General features: G+C 38.3%; 1 protein-coding gene across 2 annotated transcripts in view; it reads right to left on the bottom strand.

The window, feature by feature from the left end:
* HEATR1 (HEAT repeat containing 1) overlaps positions 1-21,893 on the bottom strand; it is a 47,601-nt gene that overhangs the window by 14,539 nt on the left and 11,169 nt on the right. For both annotated transcript variants that reach the window (XM_043477020.1, XM_043477021.1), the window contains exons 12-29: positions 21,212-21,319; positions 17,832-17,927; positions 17,283-17,371; positions 16,110-16,321; positions 15,649-15,770; positions 14,892-15,083; positions 13,088-13,271; positions 12,803-12,939; positions 11,641-11,833; positions 8,156-8,325; positions 7,614-7,772; positions 5,488-5,730; positions 5,097-5,228; positions 4,181-4,284; positions 3,895-4,038; positions 3,142-3,260; positions 2,926-3,047; positions 1,079-1,207 (exon numbers count right to left, since the gene is read on the bottom strand). In XM_043477020.1, coding sequence (XP_043332955.1) covers positions 1,079-1,207; positions 2,926-3,047; positions 3,142-3,260; positions 3,895-4,038; positions 4,181-4,284; positions 5,097-5,228; positions 5,488-5,730; positions 7,614-7,772; positions 8,156-8,325; positions 11,641-11,833; positions 12,803-12,939; positions 13,088-13,271; positions 14,892-15,083; positions 15,649-15,770; positions 16,110-16,321; positions 17,283-17,371; positions 17,832-17,927; positions 21,212-21,319 — 2,655 coding nt within the window. The remainder of the gene's footprint in view (positions 1-1,078; positions 1,208-2,925; positions 3,048-3,141; positions 3,261-3,894; positions 4,039-4,180; positions 4,285-5,096; positions 5,229-5,487; positions 5,731-7,613; positions 7,773-8,155; positions 8,326-11,640; positions 11,834-12,802; positions 12,940-13,087; positions 13,272-14,891; positions 15,084-15,648; positions 15,771-16,109; positions 16,322-17,282; positions 17,372-17,831; positions 17,928-21,211; positions 21,320-21,893) is intronic.

The raw sequence follows: 21,893 nt of genomic DNA, 5'->3' as shown, positions 1-21,893 counted from the left end.
CCAAACAGGATTTGAGCTATGCCTGGAGAAGGACGGTATAATCTAACAAGCAGAGCAGTACAAGCCAATAGGTCCCTGCTGCTTTCAGAATACCATTCTGACCATCTGGAATGGGTGCATGAAAGACAATTGCTGAATGAATGAAAGAATGAAGACAGACACATGAACAGCTAACCCAGCGCCCCTATTTCCACCCGACTTTGCTTTCCACATCCCTCACACACACTGTGCACAACCCCAGGCCGGGACTGCCAGCCATTTCAGAGAATACATCCTACCCTCTTCATACCGGTTTGAAGTCCATTTCTTATTAAAGTCTGTGGTCATTCTGGCCCGTATGGGCCTTCCCCTACAATGAACTCCTCAGTGTTTATCTATCCCACTGGCATACATCACATGAATGCATAGTTATTTTCCTTTTTATATATGTGTCACTCTGGCTAATTTGCTGGACACAAAGAATACCAACCTTACACCAAGATTAAAAGGAGAAGGTGCCTGGTATGGTCACTGAGGAAACGGTCAATAACATGAGAAAAGAAAGTAACAACAGTGGAGGTAAACAGAAAACACAAGTGGATAACCACACCTGTTCATCTTCAAGGCTACTGTTTAGTTTCAAAGTCTTCACTCCTTCCTGAGACTAGGCTGTTAGAGACCAGGTCTCAGTCATCTCTTTGTGTACTAAGTTTCAGAGAACACTTGGTAAACATCTGTTAAATTGTACATTAACACATTTGCCGCCGTAGCTTTAAAACTTCCTATCTGCACAGACCTACTTAAGGGTCTCATCAAACTGATACAATGTCCTGAGATACACCCTGACTGTAAAGAAGAACGTTAAGGCACTTGTATAGTTTATACCCTTGCAGTACAGCACAATCAGTTTATAGATATTTCTGGAGAGGATATTTCCAAGACTACTCCTTAGCTTCACCACTCTAAAATTTAATGGGCACTAATACCTGAGCATTCTGGAGAGGCTTTTGATGTCATTTATTAACTACTACTTGAATCTCACGCTATGTAAAATCTTAAAAATTAAAAAATCTAACACCAATGACGATAGAAAACTCACCTGAATAAGTGCTGGAATAACCATCTTCACTGTCTTGTTGATAACCTGAAAACTGTAAGTATCATCTAGACGCATCACATTGGCTCCCATAAATGTAAAAATAGACATGATATTGTGTAGAACTTTATCCTGAAAGAGAACACATTTTTCAACATTTTCCACTTAAGCAGATCAAATATCAATGAGTCATTACAACTCAGCAATAAAAAAATATAACCCAGCTTAAAAATAGTCAAATGATGCACAAAGACATTTCTCCACAAATAAACAACTGATAAGCACATGAAAAGATGATCAACATCAGTTATGAGGGAAATGCAAAATCCAAATCAGAAAGCACCAATTCGGACGAGTATAATAAAAAAGACAGATAGGAATAACTGTGAGGGGGTGGACAAATTAGAACCCCTAGACACTGCGTGGCGGGCACAAAATGACCTCACTGTGAAATGGCCTGACAGTTTCTCGTAAGGTCAAAGGTAGCATAGAGCCAGCAATCCCACTCCTGCTGAAAGTCCCGAGAACAGGTTCACACAAAACCTCCCATGTGAATGTTCACGGCAGCCTGGTTAACAGCCAGAACGCAGAGACAACAAACATGTCAGTTAATGAACAGATGCACAGTGGGAAACTTAAATGCCCACAATCAGTGAACAGATAAACAAAATACATGTACATACAACGGTTTATTGTTGTTGCCGCTGTTCAGTCTCTAAGTCGTGTCTGACTCTTTATGGCCTCATGGACTTAGCCTGCCGGGCTCCTCTGCCCATGGGATTCTCCAGGCAAGAATACTGGAGTGGGCTGCCATGCCCTCCTCCAGGGGATCTTCCCAACCCAGGGATTGAACCATGTCTCCTGCATTGCTGGTGGATTCTTTACCATTGAGCTACTAGGAAAAGTCCTACAATGGTTTACTACTCAGCCATAAAAGGAATATTGATTCACACTTCCAAATGGATTAGCCTTGAAAGCATGCGAAGTGCAAAAAGTCAGACACAAAAAAGGCACATATTATATGATTCCATTCACAAGAAAAGTCCAGAACAGAAAAGTAGATAAGTGGCTGCCAGAGGTGGTGCTGCTGCTGGTAAAGGGAATGGGGACTGAACGCTGGTGCATATGGGGTTTCTTTCTGAGGTTGCTGAGTGTTCTGGAAATACATAATGGTGACCACGGTACAACTCTGCGAGTAAACTAAAACCACTGAATCGTGCACTTCACATGGGTAGATTTTTGTAACAATATGGACTATATTTCAATAAAAACAAAAGAAAAATATGATTCTTAATTGTTTCTGGATTATCAACCCCTTTGAGGGCTACTGACTCTATACCAAGGGGAAAAAAAATCCCATACACATTAAATCTTGCACATGATTTTAGTAGATTAAAATCCCACAGAAGCTCATGGAAAACCAAAAATTGTCAGTTAGGAACATATCCCTTAGATGAAAATAATTTCCATCTCTTCAAAAATCTTTAAATGATATATTTCTATAAGGAACACGATTTCTTTAACTGAGGTAGTTCATAATCAAATTACTTTTAAGTCCACTTACTGGAGTTACCTTGCATGAAGTGCCACGCTAAGTGCTAACCATAAATTATCCAATCCCACTCGCACGATTCTATGAAGGTTACTGTATTTTCCACTTTACAAAAGGTGGAGCCAAAGCTTAGACAGATCAACCAGCTCACTGCCTCGACTACAGAGGCAGGCCTGGGAGGCCCACCTGCACTGTAAGATCCAGAACGCCACAGAATCCCAAGCATGTGCGCCTACGTATGTCCACGGAAGAAAACATCCGAAATATCTGCATAAGCCTTAAAATCATTAACACTTACAGGAAATATTCCAGCAACAGTACCCAAGAGCAAAAGGGCATGGTGATGGGTCTGAGGCATCTCAGAAACACGGATGCACTGGACTATCAGTTCCACATTGAACTTCTCCTCATCCAGAATGTCTACAGGGCAAGAAATAAAAAATCTCCAAGTAGTAGGTACATTCACACTCAGAGCAGATAACCCTTCCCCACTTGCTTCCAACAAAGTACGCACCTTTGGGTATTCTGCCACCTTCTGGAGAGAGTTTCTGGCAGATGTTAAGCAGACAACTAAGAATTAACTGTTTGGTGTATTCCATGCTTCCCTGCTCCGGTGGCAAAGGCTCTAAACACCTTCAGGAGTCCCAGAAGAGAAATGATGGGAAATGAAAGGGTTGTACAGTTTGAGTGTTGCAGTAATGACCAATGCCTAGAGCATATCTTAAATGAGGATGAACTAAAATATTAACATTATGTCTATAAACACACTGTGAGATTTCTAACTCTGATTCTTCTAGCGCAGGCAGGAGCTGACGTCACATTACCTCTCGTTTCTACCGAACTTTCCATCATCCCATTTTGAACCTTCTTAGAGGACAACCTTGAGAATTACTTTTTCTTCAGACGAGAGCACCATCCACCATGCAAGGCATACACTGTGGCTATCTAACGATGCATGTCTAAAAATATACTAGGTGTCACACTATATCCTTAAACAGAAGTAACGACGCCCCAGGGACACAGTATTGAAAACGAAGAAGCAAAGCAGGCCCCAAGGTGAGTGCTCATTTACTATACAATACAGGATGAAGGTTAGCTTCAGGCCTTGGCAACAGGTTCCTATCACCATTCTTTAAATCTTCCAACTATAGTATTCAACTTGCATTGCTTTACAGACTAGCTGAGCAAGAGGAGAGTGTGAAAGCTAAATAAGACAGGCAAGAATTAGAGTCCTCTTCTCTCACATATCAAAGGCAAGTGTCATTACCTTGACAGCAGGTTAAAAAGGGCTGGTATCAATATCTGAGGATTTTTGAGTTTCTTTTTGTGCTGCAGTAATTCCAGGATAAGGGTTACCCTTTGCCAGTAAGAACCTCCAACCTCCTGGACAGATTCTTGCTCTTGTGATTTTCTGGGAACCGGATGAGACAAAAAGAAAAGCAAACACTGTCAATGTTAAGTACAAACTGTTGTAACCCATTATGCCGCACTGATGGGCATCAGAGGGTCACAGTGGCCACAAACACTCACGGCCGGGGGACAGCCACGCTTACTTGTGCTGCATCTTTTGCCTCCTCGTCTGCTGAACTGAGCCTAAGGACTTGGCTTTATCCGGTGGCTCCAGTTCTATTCTGACTTGTTCAGCATTAACAGAAATCTAGAATATTAAGGAGGAATGGGTGACGAAAGGATTCCACGGGATACAATTAGAGCAGTTTACGTAGATTTAAAGAGATACAATGAAAATGTCTGTGTCCCACTTTATGTCTCCCTATGACCCTAGAGCCCAGTCCAATACCCAAAGGGAAACTTCACTGACAATCCCTTATGTATTCCTTGGGGAATTTTCCATATACCAACAGCTCTATAAAGATTAGACACACACCAGAGCATACGATCACACTGCTCTGTACCTTAATTGGTTCCACTTATCTTAGAAATCTAATAAAATATGTTATAATTCTGAGAACTGCAGAATCTGGATACTAGGACTTCACCATGCTATTATGTATTTTTGTGAAAGAAAATTTCCCTAAAAAGCACAACAAAACAACACGTACAGTAATCAGGTAGTTATTCAGATCTACAGCTAGCTTTTAATATACATATAAATCAATGAGCAGATTCTCAATTCCATTCCATGTGTCATTAAACAATGTAAATTAAGTAGAATAATCCGTGACCCTGCTGAACTTCAAGTCACCATTCCTTCCTGTTCTTGCCTAGGAGATAAGTAACACCTAAACTAACACATACCCTACCGTTCAAAACTAAATATTTCATACCATAAAAGTAATAGTGAGGACTTACAACTTTGATTTTGTACTTCTCTATGACCTACTTTTCTATGATTCTGGCTACTGGGAATATCTGACTTCCTAAAGGAATTACAAAAGGGAGAAGGCTTAAACATGGCATTACTTGGAAGAGAATAAATATTAATAAATAAATGACAAGTTTGCAGCTTACCCCTTTGAAAACACTGCTAACAGTCTGAGAACAATGTGAATTCTTACAGTTCACCAATAAATCAAACAACACGCACAAAAGCTTCTGCTGAACCTTTTCATCTGTTATAGCTGCGAAAAATGGCCTCGTAATCTAGAGGCAGAAAAAAGGCAATTGAGATCAATGAACAAACTTGAATTCTAAAAATGATGTTTCTATCATTGTCTTACAATGTGAAATTGGCCCCCATTTTGTCAGTTTAAATGACTCATGTACATTATCCAGTTTTGCATATGGGTCAAATATATCATATTCCTTTGAAACATGTTCAGACCATTTTATTTTCTCGAAGGAAAACATTACAGATTTTCAAAAGCTTAACATGCTTTAATCTCTGAAAGAAATCGCTGACCTTTTCAAGAGCTGTAATCTGAATGGTTGGCATTCCCGTGCTAAGTTCCTTTGTTGTGTGCACCGCTTTTATAAATATCTCTAGACTCTTTGGGTCTTTATGTAACAGGGAAGCTGAATATTCATTATATTTCCCCAGAGTGAGATGCAGGGTGACGGCCTCATCTTTCAGGACAGCTGTGGGCTCCTTCTGGCTCTTGTCTAAAAGTTGTTCAATCATTGGTAACAGCTGAGAAAGCACCATCTAAAGTTTGGAAAATTTATTAGTAAATAGTTATTTATACTGATGCAAGTTATTGCTTACTGTACAAAAACATCCAAAGATAGGTTGTAAGACTAGAGGCTTAGCACAGAAGAAAAAAACCAACAGTAATGACCTCTTAGACATAAGGATAGCTATTAATCCAACTAAGGCACCCAGGTCCCTCATGACAGTTCAGTCTGTAATAATCAAAAGCTCTGAATCTTTCAGCAGTAATAATCTGTGGGCATTCTAAGACTTTCTAAAAACAGGAAATACAAACTGAAGTTTTAGACTACAAAAGTAAAATTAAGCTTTTCCACACAACATTTCCAATTTGGTATAATTAATATTAATTCAAATTATATATGTGTGAATTCTTCAATAAGTAAAGCAGGAGCCAGCAAATTATGGCTTGCAGGACACATTCAGAGGACCATCTGCTTCTGTAAATTTTGTTGAAAATCACAGGCATGCTCTTCTGTTTACATACTGTCTGAGGCTGCTTTGGCAACATGATGGCAGAGCAGAGCATCTGCAACGGAGTCTGTACAGCCACAGGGCCTAAAATATTTATTACTTGGTCCTTTATAGCAGGGATCCACAGCCCAGCCCCGGGGCCACACGGGAGGAGGTAAGCAGCAGACGAGTAAGCGAAGCTTCATCTGTATTTACAGCTGCTCCGCATTACTTGCTTTACCGCCTCAATTTCTCCTACAGTCAGATCAGTGGTGGCACTAGATTCTCACAGGAGCATGAGCCCTAACCTTAAAGTCAAGACGCAATATCCCAAGATGGCCACAAAACAGAGAGTGCACATTAAAGTAATGCACTTGAATTACCCTGAAACCACCCCACCACCCCTTCTGTGGAAAACTGCCTGCCACAAAACCAGTCCCTGGCGCCAAGAAGCTTGGGGACCACCGCTTTGTGGAACAAGATGGTCAATTCCTAGTTTAAGCTATACCAGGAATGACACAGAGCTGACATAGGCCATCTGTTTCCTTGCACCAGGACAATATAATGAAACGGCTTTTACTCCATGTTACCCCTCTTTTGGGCTTCACTAGTGGCTCAGTGGTAAAGAGTTCACCTGTCAATGCAGGAGAGTTGGGTTTGATCCCTGGGTGAGGAAGATCCCCTGGAGAAGGAAATGGCAACCCACTCCAGTATTTCTGTCTGGGAAGTCCGATGGACAGAGGAGCCTGGCGGGCTACAGTCCACAAGGTCACAAGAGTCAGACAGGACCCAGCAACTGAATAGCACTACCCCTCTTTTACTTCTCCAACTTGCAGTCAAGTCCCAAGATTGGTAAAGGTCCAGAGGAGGTTTTGGAACACAAGGATAAGGAGCAGTTTTCTCTTGCTTACCAGCACAAACCATCACACAAGTGGTTCATAAACCTCTCTTTTGTAACATGGGCTTCCCTGGAACCATAGAGAAAGCTCTGGTTCTCCCCCTCACCTCTCCAGAAATGTACAGCCATGTATATTTTAAAAAAGAGTAAACAATCTTGAAATGTACATAGACTTTTATGTTCAAATATTATTATTCTGTGGAGGATTTTCACCTGAGAATAAACACAAACTGCTTTTCACCAATGCGTTGTCACTGGTTTTCCCTGTGCTTTTAAAATTCATTTAACATCAGGTCAGTGATGAGACAGGGATAACACACAATTTTCAAATGGGAAGAAATGCACTACAGCTTGTTTTTTGTACCCTGTATCTTTTTCCTCCACCTCAGCTCTTCTCTCACATTAATATCAAAGTATTCACGCCTGCGTATATATATAAATCTCACGCAGTCTTGTGCACACATGACCAATTAAAATAATCTTCAGTAACATCACCTGGAATGGATAAGCCCACTTAAATTACACGTACCTCATTATTGATGCCCTGAAGTACTTTCATCAAATCTTTTGCAATATAAGATGGGCAACTATATACACAATAAAGGAGGTTTTTCAAAGTTTCAGATAACTTCTGATGAGATTTCAACTTCTTTTCACTCTGCAGTTCCTCAAATAAAGTTGTCAAATCCTAGGATACAAAAAAGAAAACTGGCTTAAAACTAGCTCCATGTACTACTACTCAGGAAAGATGTTTTCTCAAGTGATGCGACACAGCTCACGATTTTTCATTTCCCCTTGAAACCTGAATAGGAAATGGTATCACTACCCATCTGGTAGCTTACTACCAACACTGGCCTTTTAGCCAGTGACAAGATAGCAGAAATGCAACATGATATTGCCATCTTTTTAAGATTAGGGGACAAAGATGTGCAGATATTGACATATCAATTTCTAAATTCAATGACTTAGCTGATCAAATGCCCTGCAAAGCAGAACATCAACCAAGGGGAGAATGGCTCACGTGCCCACAACGGTCTGCACACACTCCCTCTTCTCTGCCACTGAGTTTACCTGAACAACGTAGGAGGCGTCTGAGGTGATCTCCTCTGCTTTAGGAACCACGTGATCTATGACCAGATGAAACTGGGATGCCACTCCACTGAGGGCCTGGAAACAGTGAATGGCAGCCCTGCGCACCTCTTTTATGGGGCTACCCAGATTAATGAGTAGAGATATCACCACTAAAACCAAAGGGAAAAACATTTAAGTAACAATTGAAAACATCGAAACAGTATAAAATTTCAACTGTACCAAGAGGTACATGATGAAAGTTTTCCTCTCAGCTCAAACCCCCTCTCTGAAGTCACTGTTTAATCATTTGCTCACTACCCTAGAGCAATGCTAGATGTATACTGGTGTGCTTGTCTGAAAATACATGAGACCAGAGCAGACACGTCCTATTCTGCACAGGGGCTGTCACATCTCAACGCATACTGGGAATGTTTCCCATACCAGTATTGATGCATACATATCAATCCCTGGCTTCACCGATCTGGTAAAATGAATCTGTGAAAGCAACTCAATAAGGGTTTTTTGAGAGAGAAGTCTCTGGGATAAAGAGAATTAAATTCCTTTTATAGAAGATAGTTATTTATGCTTTATTCCATGCTATTTACTGGGGCAAATTTTGGTGATTTTTATCTTGCTAGAAATGATCCATTCTATATATACTACTTCTGGAATGCCAAGAAACAGTATGACAAGCGTTCATACCTTTCTGAGGTCATATAAAAGTTAGACTTTCCTGGTCTCCAGAAAATTAATTTATAAAATAAAGCCAGAAATGAATGGCTGAAAAGTTGAATTCACACAAAGGGCAGCTTCAGGCCCAGGTATCTATTTGCTAAAATTCCCAGTCTAGAGGGGGCAGATCTTCCAGAAAAATCAAAATTCAAAAACAAATTCAAAGCACTAACTACCATGGTTACTATGTTCAAGTAAGAAACTAGAACCCAAGATAAGTCAAAACTACATTATTTAAACGTTAAATAACTAAGTTATTTAAACAATCCGCTTTTAGGAATGTCTTTCATTTAAAAATCTATGTGACTTCATTCAACTAACTAATTTTACTTAGATTTAAAATAGCCTATTTTACATAAAAGTTGAAGAAATACTTGAGTTTTGCTTTTATACTTATAAACTTACTATACTGATAGAGCATATCAAACCAACAGCAGCCTCCAGCTTACAAAGGTTAAATGCTTATTCATTCAGCAAAGATTTGCTCTACATGAGCCAGAGCTGAATACATGTTTTCAGAGAGAGTAATAAATGGTGGTTAGGCTCTCAAGTCACGGACAGAAAGTTAACGCACACAACCGCACTGTACTGTTTTAATACTGCAAATCCTTTTTCTCTTAAACATCATGTTTTTCGTAATTGTATGAAAACAAACATCAGCCAACACTCCTTATGGATATGGTATAGCTCACTGCAGAGAAGGAAATAGCAACCCACTCCAGTGTTCTTGCCTAGAGAATCCTGTGGACGGAGGAGCCTGGCGGGCTGCTGTCCATAGGGTCACACAGAGTCGGACATGACTGAAGTGAGTTAGCATGCATGCATGCATTCGAGAAGTAAACGGCAACCCACTCCAGTATTCTTGCCTGAAGAATCCCAAGGACAGAGGAGCCTGGTGGGCTGCCATCTATGGGGTCGCACAGAGTTGGACATGAAAGAAGTGACTTAGCAGCAGCAGCAGCTCACTGCAGACTCGCAGTGGAGTGGTCTGAGGACAGGTGCAACGAGTAAGCACCCTCTATCTGGGCCTGGGCAATGCTAGTGGTCCTTGAGCTTTCAAGCAGAACGGAACACATCTCTCCTGTTTTTAACAGTCCTGTGACATGTCTAGGGAGCATAAATGCAAAAGTACTTTAGGAAGGAGGAGGTGACAGAAAGCAAAGCAGCAGGAGTATGAAGGGAGTTCATCTTGCTGCAACACCACAGGAGAAGTTAGGTCCTCTGTCACGCTGCCTACAAAGAGACATGGCCCTCAGAAGCCACTGCCTTTGATGCTGAAGAATAGCACATTTCACACCTAACTATAAAATCTAACTACTTGTGACTTTTTTTTTTTTAACTCACAAGTTTAACAGTGGATAACTATTTTCATAAAATATGGTATATCTCCATATAAAATATTCTGCAGACATTTAAAATATATATAATTTATATATTAATATAGAAAAATGCTTACAATGTATTCAATGAAAAAGTTTAAGAAATGTGCAGGAAGTTCACATCCAAAACACCTAAATACATCTTCTTAAAAGTAAATCCAGGACTTTCTGGTGGTCCAGAATCCATCTGCCAATACAGGGGACATGGGTTCAACCCCTGCTCTGAGAAGACTCCACATGCCACGAGGCAACTAAGCCTGTGTACCACAACTACTGAAGCTGGCGCACCCTAGAGACTGTGTTCCTCAACAAGAAAGCCACCACAATGAGAAGCCTATGCGTCGAAACTACAGTAGCCCCTGCTCACCACAATTCGAGAAAGCCTGCATGCAACAATGAAGATCCAGAAAGCCAAAACATAAATTAAAAAAAAAAAGCAAATCCATTTAAAAAAAGGATGCAGTGGAAAAAGAATTACATTCATGGGATTTACTAAGTAAAACTTAAAATTGTATCTATCTCACATATAACAAAACTTTGATTACAATCATAATTATGTCCTCTTCCAAGGAGCTAATAAAAGAAAAACAGTGAGAAACTGTTCTGAGGAAAATGTAGGATCATTCACTTTGCTTTCACAGACCACTTATAAAGAGTGATTTGGGAAGACAAAATCAAGAGCATGTTCAAATTTCCCCCGGGCCACTCTTCTTCCTCTCATACTAAAATGATTGCATCATCCTCATCAACTTTCTCACTTTCAGTCAATATAGGGTCTGATTCTTCCAGATCCTCTTGTGAATAACTTTATAAGTCAATCCACTTTTCAAAATCATATTCATCAACTTTATGAAATTCTGCATGTTTTGCAAAATTTACAATTTCACTTATAAAAAAGGTAAGCTTTATTTTTGGCTGTTTCATTACTGAGTGCCCAACCTGAAAATTACTTTATACCAGATAAAAGAGATAAATCCAGAAGGGCTGCCTGAATGGAGACCAATTTTATATAATCAATCACTTAAATGCTGAATTGTATTAAGATGGTTTGGTTTCCCTAGATAGCCCTGATACTACTCAAAAAATGAACAGTTGGATAGATAAAAACCCAAAATTAATCACCTACCATTTTTGTTATCTGTTTTGGCAAGATTTTGCAATTGACATTTAGAACTTAAAAGCAATATAAAAGTAACCAGAAACAGTCTACATATACACAAACACACACACACACATACACACACCCTACAGAGAGACAGAGTGTGCACTCACACTAATAAAAACAAATTCTCCAAACCACAACCTTCATGCACCTCACACAGAGAAAGCGTCACCAGCTGGCCATGACGAACAGGACAAGGCTCCTTGCGGTACCTGGAGAAGACGCAGACGCCAGCTGATGCTTCCACTGCGCCTTCTGAGGAGAGAGCAGGGCGCAGCCCACATAGAGAGCCTGCGTCTGCAGTGCTGCTGTCACTCTGCAGTTGAGTGGGTTTGAAAGGCTAGAACCATAGGTCCACAAAACAGAAAAGAACTTGAATAACTGAAAAACATCTTCTAAATGTACCTGAAAAAAAAAAAAAGAGTTAATTTTACTCAAATAGTATGTAAAGTGTTAGTTGCTCAGTCGTGTCTGACTCTGCGACCCCATGGACTGTAGCCCACCAGGCTCCTCTCTCCGCAGGACTCTCCAGGCAAGAAGACTGGAGTGGGTAGACACTCCCTTCTCCACGGGATCTTTCTGACCCAGGGATCGAACCTGGTCTCCCGCGTTGCAGGCAGATTCTTTACCATCTGAGCCACCAGGGAAGCCCTTTACTCAAATAAGTTGGTTCCAAACCTTTCCACTGGTGTACAATTACAAAAAACAATTTACTGCAATGTTTTGCTTTGTCTAGTCACTTAAAATTCATCTCTGCTGGGTACTTTAACCCACTGGGAAGAATGTAGACGAGTTCAGAGGACTTACTGGCAGTGGTATTCAGAGGACTTCTCTATAATTTGGGGCTCAAACAATAAAAAGGATGAGGTCACCAAGCAGACAACCCAGACAAGAATGATGTTAGGAAGCCTCACTGAGAAAGTACCTTAAGGGCAGAGTGACCCACGTCAACTGTGTCAAACGCTTGTTTAGAGGTTAAGACAGGACAGAGAACTGACCACTGGGCCTGGCGGCATGGAGGTCATGGTGCTGTGATGCAATCTCTCCACTGAGTGACTCTGCACAGCCTAAACTGTCTCTCTGAACCATAGTTTCTCTTTGGTAATGGCATCAATCAGCCAGATATATTGGGCTGTTTTGATTATTAAACACCTGAGCAGGACTAATACATTAGGAGGCCGGCAGCAACGTCAGTCTCTGTCCAACCTATGGACTGCTGTCATGATTCAGCACAGCTTTACCAGTCTGCCTCCATCATCACACACTTCACTGTTTAAAGGTCTGCTTTCTTTTTCATTAAAAACTGCCAAAACTGAAATAAGCTATAATATCATCTTCAAAGGAAGAGCATGTCTGAAAAAGATGACCTGGTACCTTTATGAAAAGTTTCATCAGAACCCGAAAATGAATGGCATCGGCACCACCGAGAACCATCTCAAAGAGCCCAATGAGCAGACGCAGGTAGTCCCTGCTGTCTTCTTGCAGCTGCTCAGGATTCCACCACGTATCATCTACGGGGACGTGAAGAGAACGGGAAATGGCGCATAAGCTTATGTGAACACACTGCTGGGAACTTTTCATTCAAGACAAAGAACACTGTAGAATCAATACTTCAGTTTTCCACAGTATCACACTCAAGGGATTCACAGCCTGTCCTACCTTTAGGAAAAGATTTAGGAGCCTTTAGAGTATGAATAAAATTTTTCAGTGAAAACAAGAGTAAAACTGAGTCCTCCACGGCAATCTGCTGGGCAGTTTTGAGCTGTTTTACGTAATGTGCCCACAGCTCCAACGGTATCCCTCTGTCCATCATCAGCTCAAAATGCCATTCTGAGGAGATTTCCTGAAATGTGAAAGCAAAACAAAAACAGCACTAATTCAAAGGTGTCCTGAACATGAGTTATAGAGATGGACTGCAACGGCTGTACAATTGTGTAATTTGCAAAATTTTGTCTATACGTGTATTTGGGTAGGGAGATTAGTTATTTTAATCAGATTTTTTAAGAGGTCTCACCATCACTATACACAAGAAAAGACACAAATAAGTTCAGCATGGCTTCATTTTATCTTTGTTTTCTTAAAATCCATCCCTAAATCAAACGTTATTCATGTTAATTATGCTTATCAAATAAAGAGTAGGCATGTTTCTAAACAGAAGATAAGGAATTGAATTTCCAAGAAATTCTTGAGGAGACTTTTCTCATTTCACACTTTGACTGCTGATCTGAAGAAAGTATTAATACATGGTCAAATCCCCAGATTTGCAGATGATTCTAAACAAGAAGCATAAAGTTAGGATGCATAGAAATTACACTAAAATGCCAACAGGAAGCATGAGAAGTGGTGCAGGAAAATGACAAATCAGACTTCGTAAGGGAAGTGCAGAGTAATAACTTGGAAGTAAACGAACCCAAAGCCAGACTTTCAAGATAACAACTTTTCAAGATAACAGCTCTGATAGTGGATTTCACCGGCTCAATGTGCTACTACAGCCAAAAAGATGTTCAAAACTTTCAGAAAGGGTATCAGATATAAAACAACATGTTATCTATCCATTAATAAAATGTTCAATTTGTCCACACTTTACCAGTGAGAACAAGTAGAGTCCAGGTCACCACACATTCAAAAAAATAAAGAAGTTAAGAGGGCTCATCTGAACTACTTTTTATTTTTTTTTTAATTTTTTTTTTTTGCTGAGCTTCATGGCTTGTGCAACCTTAGCTACCTGATCAGTGATTGAACCTGGGCCCCAGCAGGGAAAGCACAGGCCTAGCCACGGGACCACCAGGGAATTCCCTGGGCTACTTTTTTAAAAGATGAAGATTCATTTCTTTAAAGTTTACAAAAATTCAGCTATAATGGCTGTGATAGAACTTATAAAATCCTAAGAGTATAAGTGAATGTGAAAAAGATGAGATTTGTTGAGCAACTCCTACAACAAGGAACCCAACAAATAAAAATGACACTATTATAAGATGCTATTTATGGCAGATATAAAAAGAAAAAAATCTGTAACCTCAAGGTGTGGTAGTAGGTAAAAATATCAGTATGTAAGACTGTCAAAGATAATAATATGCTTGCAAAATCCAAATAAAAATAATACAAAAGACCTATTTTAGTAAACAACAGAACAAAACATTATTATTCAAACAGTAATGTATCTAGTGAATTTCTTATCACCAAATGTAGTTAATTATAACTCGGAAAATGGCCCAATAGAGATGACACAGAGTAGAGTCAATTATCAGACACAAACACCGCAAACCTGAAATGCCACGACTCAATTACATTTTCTGCAAAAGGAAGAGAGTGCCTAATTCACTACCTACTACTACAAAAGGCCACTTCATATTCTACTCCTAGAATCCAGACTCAGCATCTCAGCCTCCAATTTTCAGTTCTACTGTGATTGACAAAGTGGTCTCAACATTCAATTCTCCAGAGACTCTGCACTCCTACTTACCACTGTAGTAATGACACTTTCAAGCTTCTTTATTTTTTTCTGCAACAAACTGAAGACTCTTGTTGCAAATGGAAAGTGAGTTTCTTTCAAAGACGAACAGCAGGAGACAAGCACAGCCATGACTACGTGAAAAGTCACTTTCTGCTTCAAGCTAAAGGACTCCTTCTCTCCAACTCCTATTAAATCCTCCACCTTGAAAAATAAACTCCATTAATGGTGGCTCTTGGTTGCATAAAAACAACTTTCTCAACCTCTGCCTATCTAGGTATTATTTCTTCTATATTCAGAGATGATAAATATAAAACCTTAAATAAGTAATAAGCACTGACTTCTGAGTAATTATAAAAATAATTTCAGAAATTACAATGAACATAATTGCACCTGCCAACTAGATAAATGTTTTTATGTTTTTAAAAGGTTTATTTACTAAAGCAAAAGAAAATTTCTCCTCTTTTAGATTTTGCTCTTTTAAGAAAAACATGACTTTAATATTTTAAATGAGAGGAAAAAAGGTTAAAAAGTATACATTATATTCCTACTGGTTCAATAAACAACCACGATGAAATAAATTCTCCAAAATGTTAAGGATTTCAAACTATCTGCAAGATATAACACTATATATTTTTAAAACAAAACAAAATACTCAAGAATGGAAAAGTTATATTTTAAAAAAGAAGACTCTAGTAAAGCAACCACTGAGAATCCAGAAATATTCTGAGAAGGAAACCCAGGGGGTGAACTTCAATAGTGTACCTACCATCTTTAACATTGAAGAGGGATTCCCTGAATTTATATTGTCAGCCAGCAACTCAATCATCTTCTGATTTGCTACACCAATTAGTTCTTCTGACTTTGTGCTTTTAATCACATTTTCAAGAGCTATTTAAAAAAAATACATATGTATATATAAGAATCGAACTCCAGGGGCTCTTAGTCACCAACATTCACTTGAGTACAGGGTAAGGAATTTAAAAGTTTTACAATCTTCCTGTGAAGGTTTGCTTTGTATTTTTCTTTTCATACAATTCAGAATTCATCAGTGGGTCAGCTTCCTTTTCAAAGTATACTTTTCATATTAGCAAAGATTTTTAAAAATCTTGCTGGCAGGTAACATAAACAATTTCAAATAACAATCACTGCCCATTTTTAATTGTCATTATCTTCTTCCTTTAAAGTATCACTTGTTCACTTTTTCTGAAAAACAACTTCATCTCTTACCTTCTTTCCAGCCTCTTAATAAAGGATGCAAAGAGCAAATTCCTGATTTTGATAAATAAACAGCCATTTTCATCTCAGCAGATTCCATATCGTCACTGTTGATGACCATAAATGGCAACAGGTGCACCACCACCTGATTTGACAACTGATCATTTTCACCCAGTATTTCCTCTTTAATCAGTATGTCTGCTGCTATCTCAAGTACTTTGTACCTAAAAAATACATAAACACATTTGGTTGAGACACATTAGAGACTTCAGTTCAGCAAAAACTCATCATTATACTTTCCCAGCTCAATTGACACTATCCTGATCTCTTTAACAAATACATTACTAAGAAACACCAAGACATCACTTAAAATCCATGCTAACAAAGGGGCGATTTGGGACATGAATTTTAAATCAATTCTGTCAAATCATTTTTTTTTTGAAAGTGAAAGTCGATCAGTCGTGTCTGACTCTTTGCAACCCCATGGACTTAGTCCATGGAATTCTCCAGGCCAGAATACAGGAAGATCCCTTCTGGGGATCTTCCAAACCCAGGGATCGAACCTAGGTCTCCCACATCGCAGGCAGATTCTTTACCAGTTGAACCATAGGGGAAGCCCATATTTTTTTTTTGAGAGATCATTAATTATAACATAAAACACAGATCACACTATATTATGTCTCAACTCCACTAGAAATCCAAGATTCACTCTTTTAAGTTCAAAAAATAATATCTGAACAGATATTCTGTTCTGTTCAACTACTTAGGATATAAAAACTTGTAAGACGTGCTCTCATTCTCTAAAGAGCTTAGTCAGTTTTCCATGTAAAAAGCGTAGGTGTCAAAAACGAAATAATAAAAGCTCATCAAATATTACAAAAAGTGTTGTGTGCTTCTGAGTTTATTTTTTGTTTAATATATTTGTATGTTTTTAGTTATAAAGTATTATATTATTCTTGTAAAAAAAAAAAGACCCCCCAAAATTATATAAAGTAAAAAATTAAAGTCGCCTCCCACCCTACTTCCTAGATCTTAGCATTATGTCATACATTATATTTCTTTTTCCATTTTATTAAGAAAAATTTCAAACACAGAGAATATTTTGACCCATACAAACCCAAATAAAAGTGAACTTAATACAAGAATTTCACTAATTTATTTGTAAGAGGAGATATAAATACTTACCATCCCCCATTTTTTGAAAGTTCTGCTCTTCGAAAGAGATTCAGGAGATGTGAAACTGTCACTTCTGAAGTAAAGTGTTGTTTGTAAATCTAGAGAGAAAAAAAATACCCATGAGTAAATTTTTACTGGCTTCAAATATGGTGCTTACTAAACCTTAAAAAATTATGAATTATAAAGAATTTATCTCCCCCACTCCAAAAAAAAAAAAAAAAGAATTTATCTCCCAAGAATCCCAACATAATTTAAAACTTGTATGTGAGCAGTTTCTCAAAAGTGGCACTGAGGAGCCAATTTCCCATAAACCTCAGGAATTTACTATCAATGAAAAGCACCTTTCCATTTTAGAAGAACTTCCAGATATATAAAGCTGTGTAATCTAATTACTCCTATGTGCTCTCCCCAATTAAAAGTCTGTGATCGCAACAGAACATATTTCCAAAAAAAGAATAATTTACAAACATATTCCTGCCTAGAGGTGATTCATGTGAGAAGGGTAAATAAATATTTACAAGCAAAACATGCACTTCAATGAACAACAAAGTCACTCACCTCAAAAGCACTTATAGCCGACAAAACAACATCCATACAGTCATCATCTAATCGGGTTAAAATAGCCTCTTTTATGAAAGACTCATCGATACTCTCCTGAACAACAGGGGAAAAAATCAGTTGTTGCTAAAATCTCTTGAGACGTTAAATTAGAAAGGAAGTATGGTTTGTGAAAGGCGTTCCAGAATTCCACTCAAGGAGCACAGGCTCTGCTGCCCTGGTGCACATTCAAAACTAAGCTCACGTGAACTGAATTTGCATTGAACTAGGCAATCTCTGGAGAAGACAATGGCAACCCACTCCAGTGCTCTTGCCTGGAAAATCCCATGGACGGAGGAGTCTGGTGGGCTAAGAGTCGGACACAACTGAGCGTCTTCACTTTCACTTTTCACTTTCATGCATTGGAGAAGGAAATGACAACCCACTCCAGTGTTCTTGCCTGGAGAATCCCAGGGATGGCGAAGCCTGGTGGGCTGCCGTCTAAGGGGCCGCACAGAGTCGGACACGACTGAAGCGACTTAGCAGCAGTGACTCTAGAAGTCCTTTTTAGATGAATAACTGTTTGGTACAAACTTTTTCCAGTTTCCACTGAAAATATAACATGTATAATCGAAATGCAATTTTTATTTTGTTAAAATGAGAGAAAACCTACATATTGCGAGTGCAGAGATTACAGAACCAGAATGTCTAGGTTGAAATCCTAGCTCTACCACTGGACAAGCTGTGAGATCTTGAGTAAGTTACTTAACTTTCCTAAGCCTCATTGTTCTCATCTATAACACAGGGCAAATAACAGTACCTCCCTCAAAAGGTTGCTACAGGATCAAATAATACATATCAATGCTTAAAACAGTGCCTTAGACATCAGCAATGTTAAAATTAAACATATTAATTTTCAAAGTTTTTATAAGGATGATGACATGCACTGATGACATGCACTCTGCCAAAAAAAGTTCATATTTTTCTTTTAAATTATGAAAGAAAACAAAACATAAAATCATTCACAAAAAAAGACTCCTAACCCAACTGAATATAGCTCTGCCTGTAGGTGGTAAAAAGAAAAAAAAAAAGTAAATAATCCTACAGAAGGAAAATGTAGATCAGAAGGGAAGGTTGGGAAAGAAAAAGTAAAATCCTTCAAATCTACAAAACTAAGTCAAAGTATAATGTCAAATTTTCCTCAAAAGCTAACAAATAGCCCAATAGCTCAATCTGGAATTCGAGAACAGAACCTGTGTCCAGACATTAATGGAGAAGTGAAAGGAAATCAATGCATGCGAAGACAGGCATTAACTGCAATTACAGTACTAAAGCCTGTAAGCTGAACGTACATATACGCTGCCCTTCACTGAAAAACTAACAAATCCAGGGTAGGACTGGATTAAGAGTGAAAGAAGGATGAGAATGACTTCAAGAATATTAGGAGATTTCAGGAACGCCTTTCTTAGTCTACTCACTGAAATTTTCCTATTACAACAAAGAACAGTATTCACTGAGTTTACTTATAAGTCAGTAAGACAAATCTACCAGCAATTCATGAAAGAAACATAATTTGTACCAGATCAGGAATGAATCAAGCAAAGCAGTATTCTTCAAATATGAGTACGTCAACCATTTTAAAAAGTAAGTGTAACTCTTTAAAAATATAAAATATAATATTTTCAAAATATTTATAAAATTGTAAGTCAAAAGCTAAAAAACTAAAAAAAAAGTCATCAATAAATTTAAAGCGGTAATTATGATTAGCTGAAATTAAATTCTACGTGCACTAATGAATCTGGTTTTAACAGCCAAGACACAAGTTTAGAGTTCAGCCTGTTTACACTGCTATGTGCTATGCAGAAATGAATTTCTCCTACTGTTTGTCTCTTGTCCAAAAATTCCCCAAATATGCAAGTGGCAGAGCATGAGGTGATTTTAGATATTATATAGATGAACATTTCCGACTGTCCTAACTATAATAAAATGTACATACAATTAGCACTTCAAACTCATGAAGTAAAAGCTATGTGAAACAGATGAAGAGGATAAAGAAGTACAAGCCTGCTAGGTATAAATTCAGTGAGTTATAAGGAATTCATTCATAGCACAGGGAATATAGTCAATATTTTATATTTACTCTGTATGAAGCATAACCTATAAAAATACTGAATTACTAAGCTGTTCACATGAAATATAATACTGTACCTGAAACTATTACAACACTGTTGGTTAATCAGCTATACCCCAAAACAAAATAAAAAGTTAGGGAAAAAAAAAGAAATATAATACTTAAATCAACCATTGTTGTAGCTTAGTCACTAAATCATATCCGACTCCTTTGTGACCCCATGGACTGCAGCCCACAAGGCTCCTCTGTCCAAGGGATTTCCCAGGCAAGAATCTAGAAGTGGGTTGCCATTTCCTTCCCTAGGCGATCTTCCCAACCCAGGGATCAAACCCAAATCTCCTTCTTTGGCAAGCAGATTCTCTACCACTGAGCCACCAAGGAAGCCCCAAATCCACCATATTTTAAGAAAATAAACAAACAAGGCTACGTGAAAAAACAGTGAGTCCATTTAAAGGAAGCTAAAAAATAACATCAGTTGTAAATTAATACAACAAAAAAAATGTGGCTGAATGACTAAAGTTTGGAAAATACCACTCTAGTCAAATCACTGCAAAGTCTTTGTAAAATATTATTTTGGCATAAAAGCTTTATTTACAAATTACATCAGCTTCTGTACTTACTATTTGGAGTCACCAAAATTTTAAACACAAATGAGACTTCTAGGTACCAAAACTGTGAACAGGGTTCCAAAAGCTATCAGTCTGATATCCTCAAATATGTTCACGTTAAGTAAGACTGTCAAATTCAAATTTCAAAACTGAAAACTCAGATAATTTGTGACCCTCTATAAATTCATTCCTAATCCCAGCTTGAAAAACTCTCAACTAAAGCTAACCTAATCATCTGCAATGTGGAAACATACTGATAACAAGTTGTTACTAGGAAATGAAAGAAAGTGAAAGTCACTCAGTCGTGTCTGATTCTTTGCGACTCCGTGGATTATAGAGTCTGTAGAATTCTCCAGGCCAGAATACTGGAGTGGGTTGCCCTTCCCTTCTCCAGAGGATCTTCCCAACCCAGGGACTGAACCCAGGTCTCCCACATTGCAGGTGGATTCTTTACCAGCTAGGACACATACAGGTTAAAAATGGTGGCTTCCAGTATGTGTGGTCCTAAATTTTTGTCCAATGAACTCGCATCTGCTTTATTAGGTAAACCTCTATAATTAAACAATATTGATTCTAGGTGGTAACTTCAATTTCTTACTCTAGAATTACACTGTTCATCACAAGGATAAAAACATCACAAATGAAAGCTATTTGACACAAACCTCTGGTGTTGTCATGACATTTTTCAGATGATTAACGGCCAGAAGTCTCACAGGAGCAAGCGGATGATTCAGACTGAGCAACAAGGAGGTATCAGAATCTGCTAAAAACTACAGGATTCATCACAATTAGCAAATGATCTCACCATTAAATCTGAGCAGCATATAATCAAGAAGAACCAAAGAAAACCACACCATGCTGACATATTCAATAACCATCTAATTTCAGAGAGCAAAATGTAAAGTAAACCGAAAGTAAAAAGTAAAGCAAAATCTTTGCCTCCAAAACACAGTATGATTTGTAAATAGATACAAAAATTTGTACTGCGAATGCTGTGATTTCATGTATACTTGTGTCTATATGTAGGTTTAAATCAGTGAAGTAATTTATGAAGTGATTCTGTGTTCTTTATGTATATCTGAACATATATACATAAGTTTTATATGTAAGTTTGCAAAGGGAAAAACACCTAAGATAAACCACTGGGTATTAGGACCTAAATGAAAATATATATCAAAAAAATTGATCACTGAAGAGAGAATGCATTACATCTATTAAGAAAATGATGTGATACTGCACTGGAGTTGTTGACAACTTCATTTATTTATGTAATTAGACTAAGAAGGAAGTCTATCAACCTGTGATCTGCAAACGAAATACCACTAAAGATGAAAGCCTAATTAT

This window comes from Cervus canadensis, chromosome 8 (genome assembly GCF_019320065.1).
Source record: "Cervus canadensis isolate Bull #8, Minnesota chromosome 8, ASM1932006v1, whole genome shotgun sequence".
Taxonomy (NCBI): Eukaryota; Metazoa; Chordata; class Mammalia; order Artiodactyla; family Cervidae; genus Cervus; species Cervus canadensis.
This window is presented reverse-complemented; position numbering and strand designations above follow the sequence as displayed.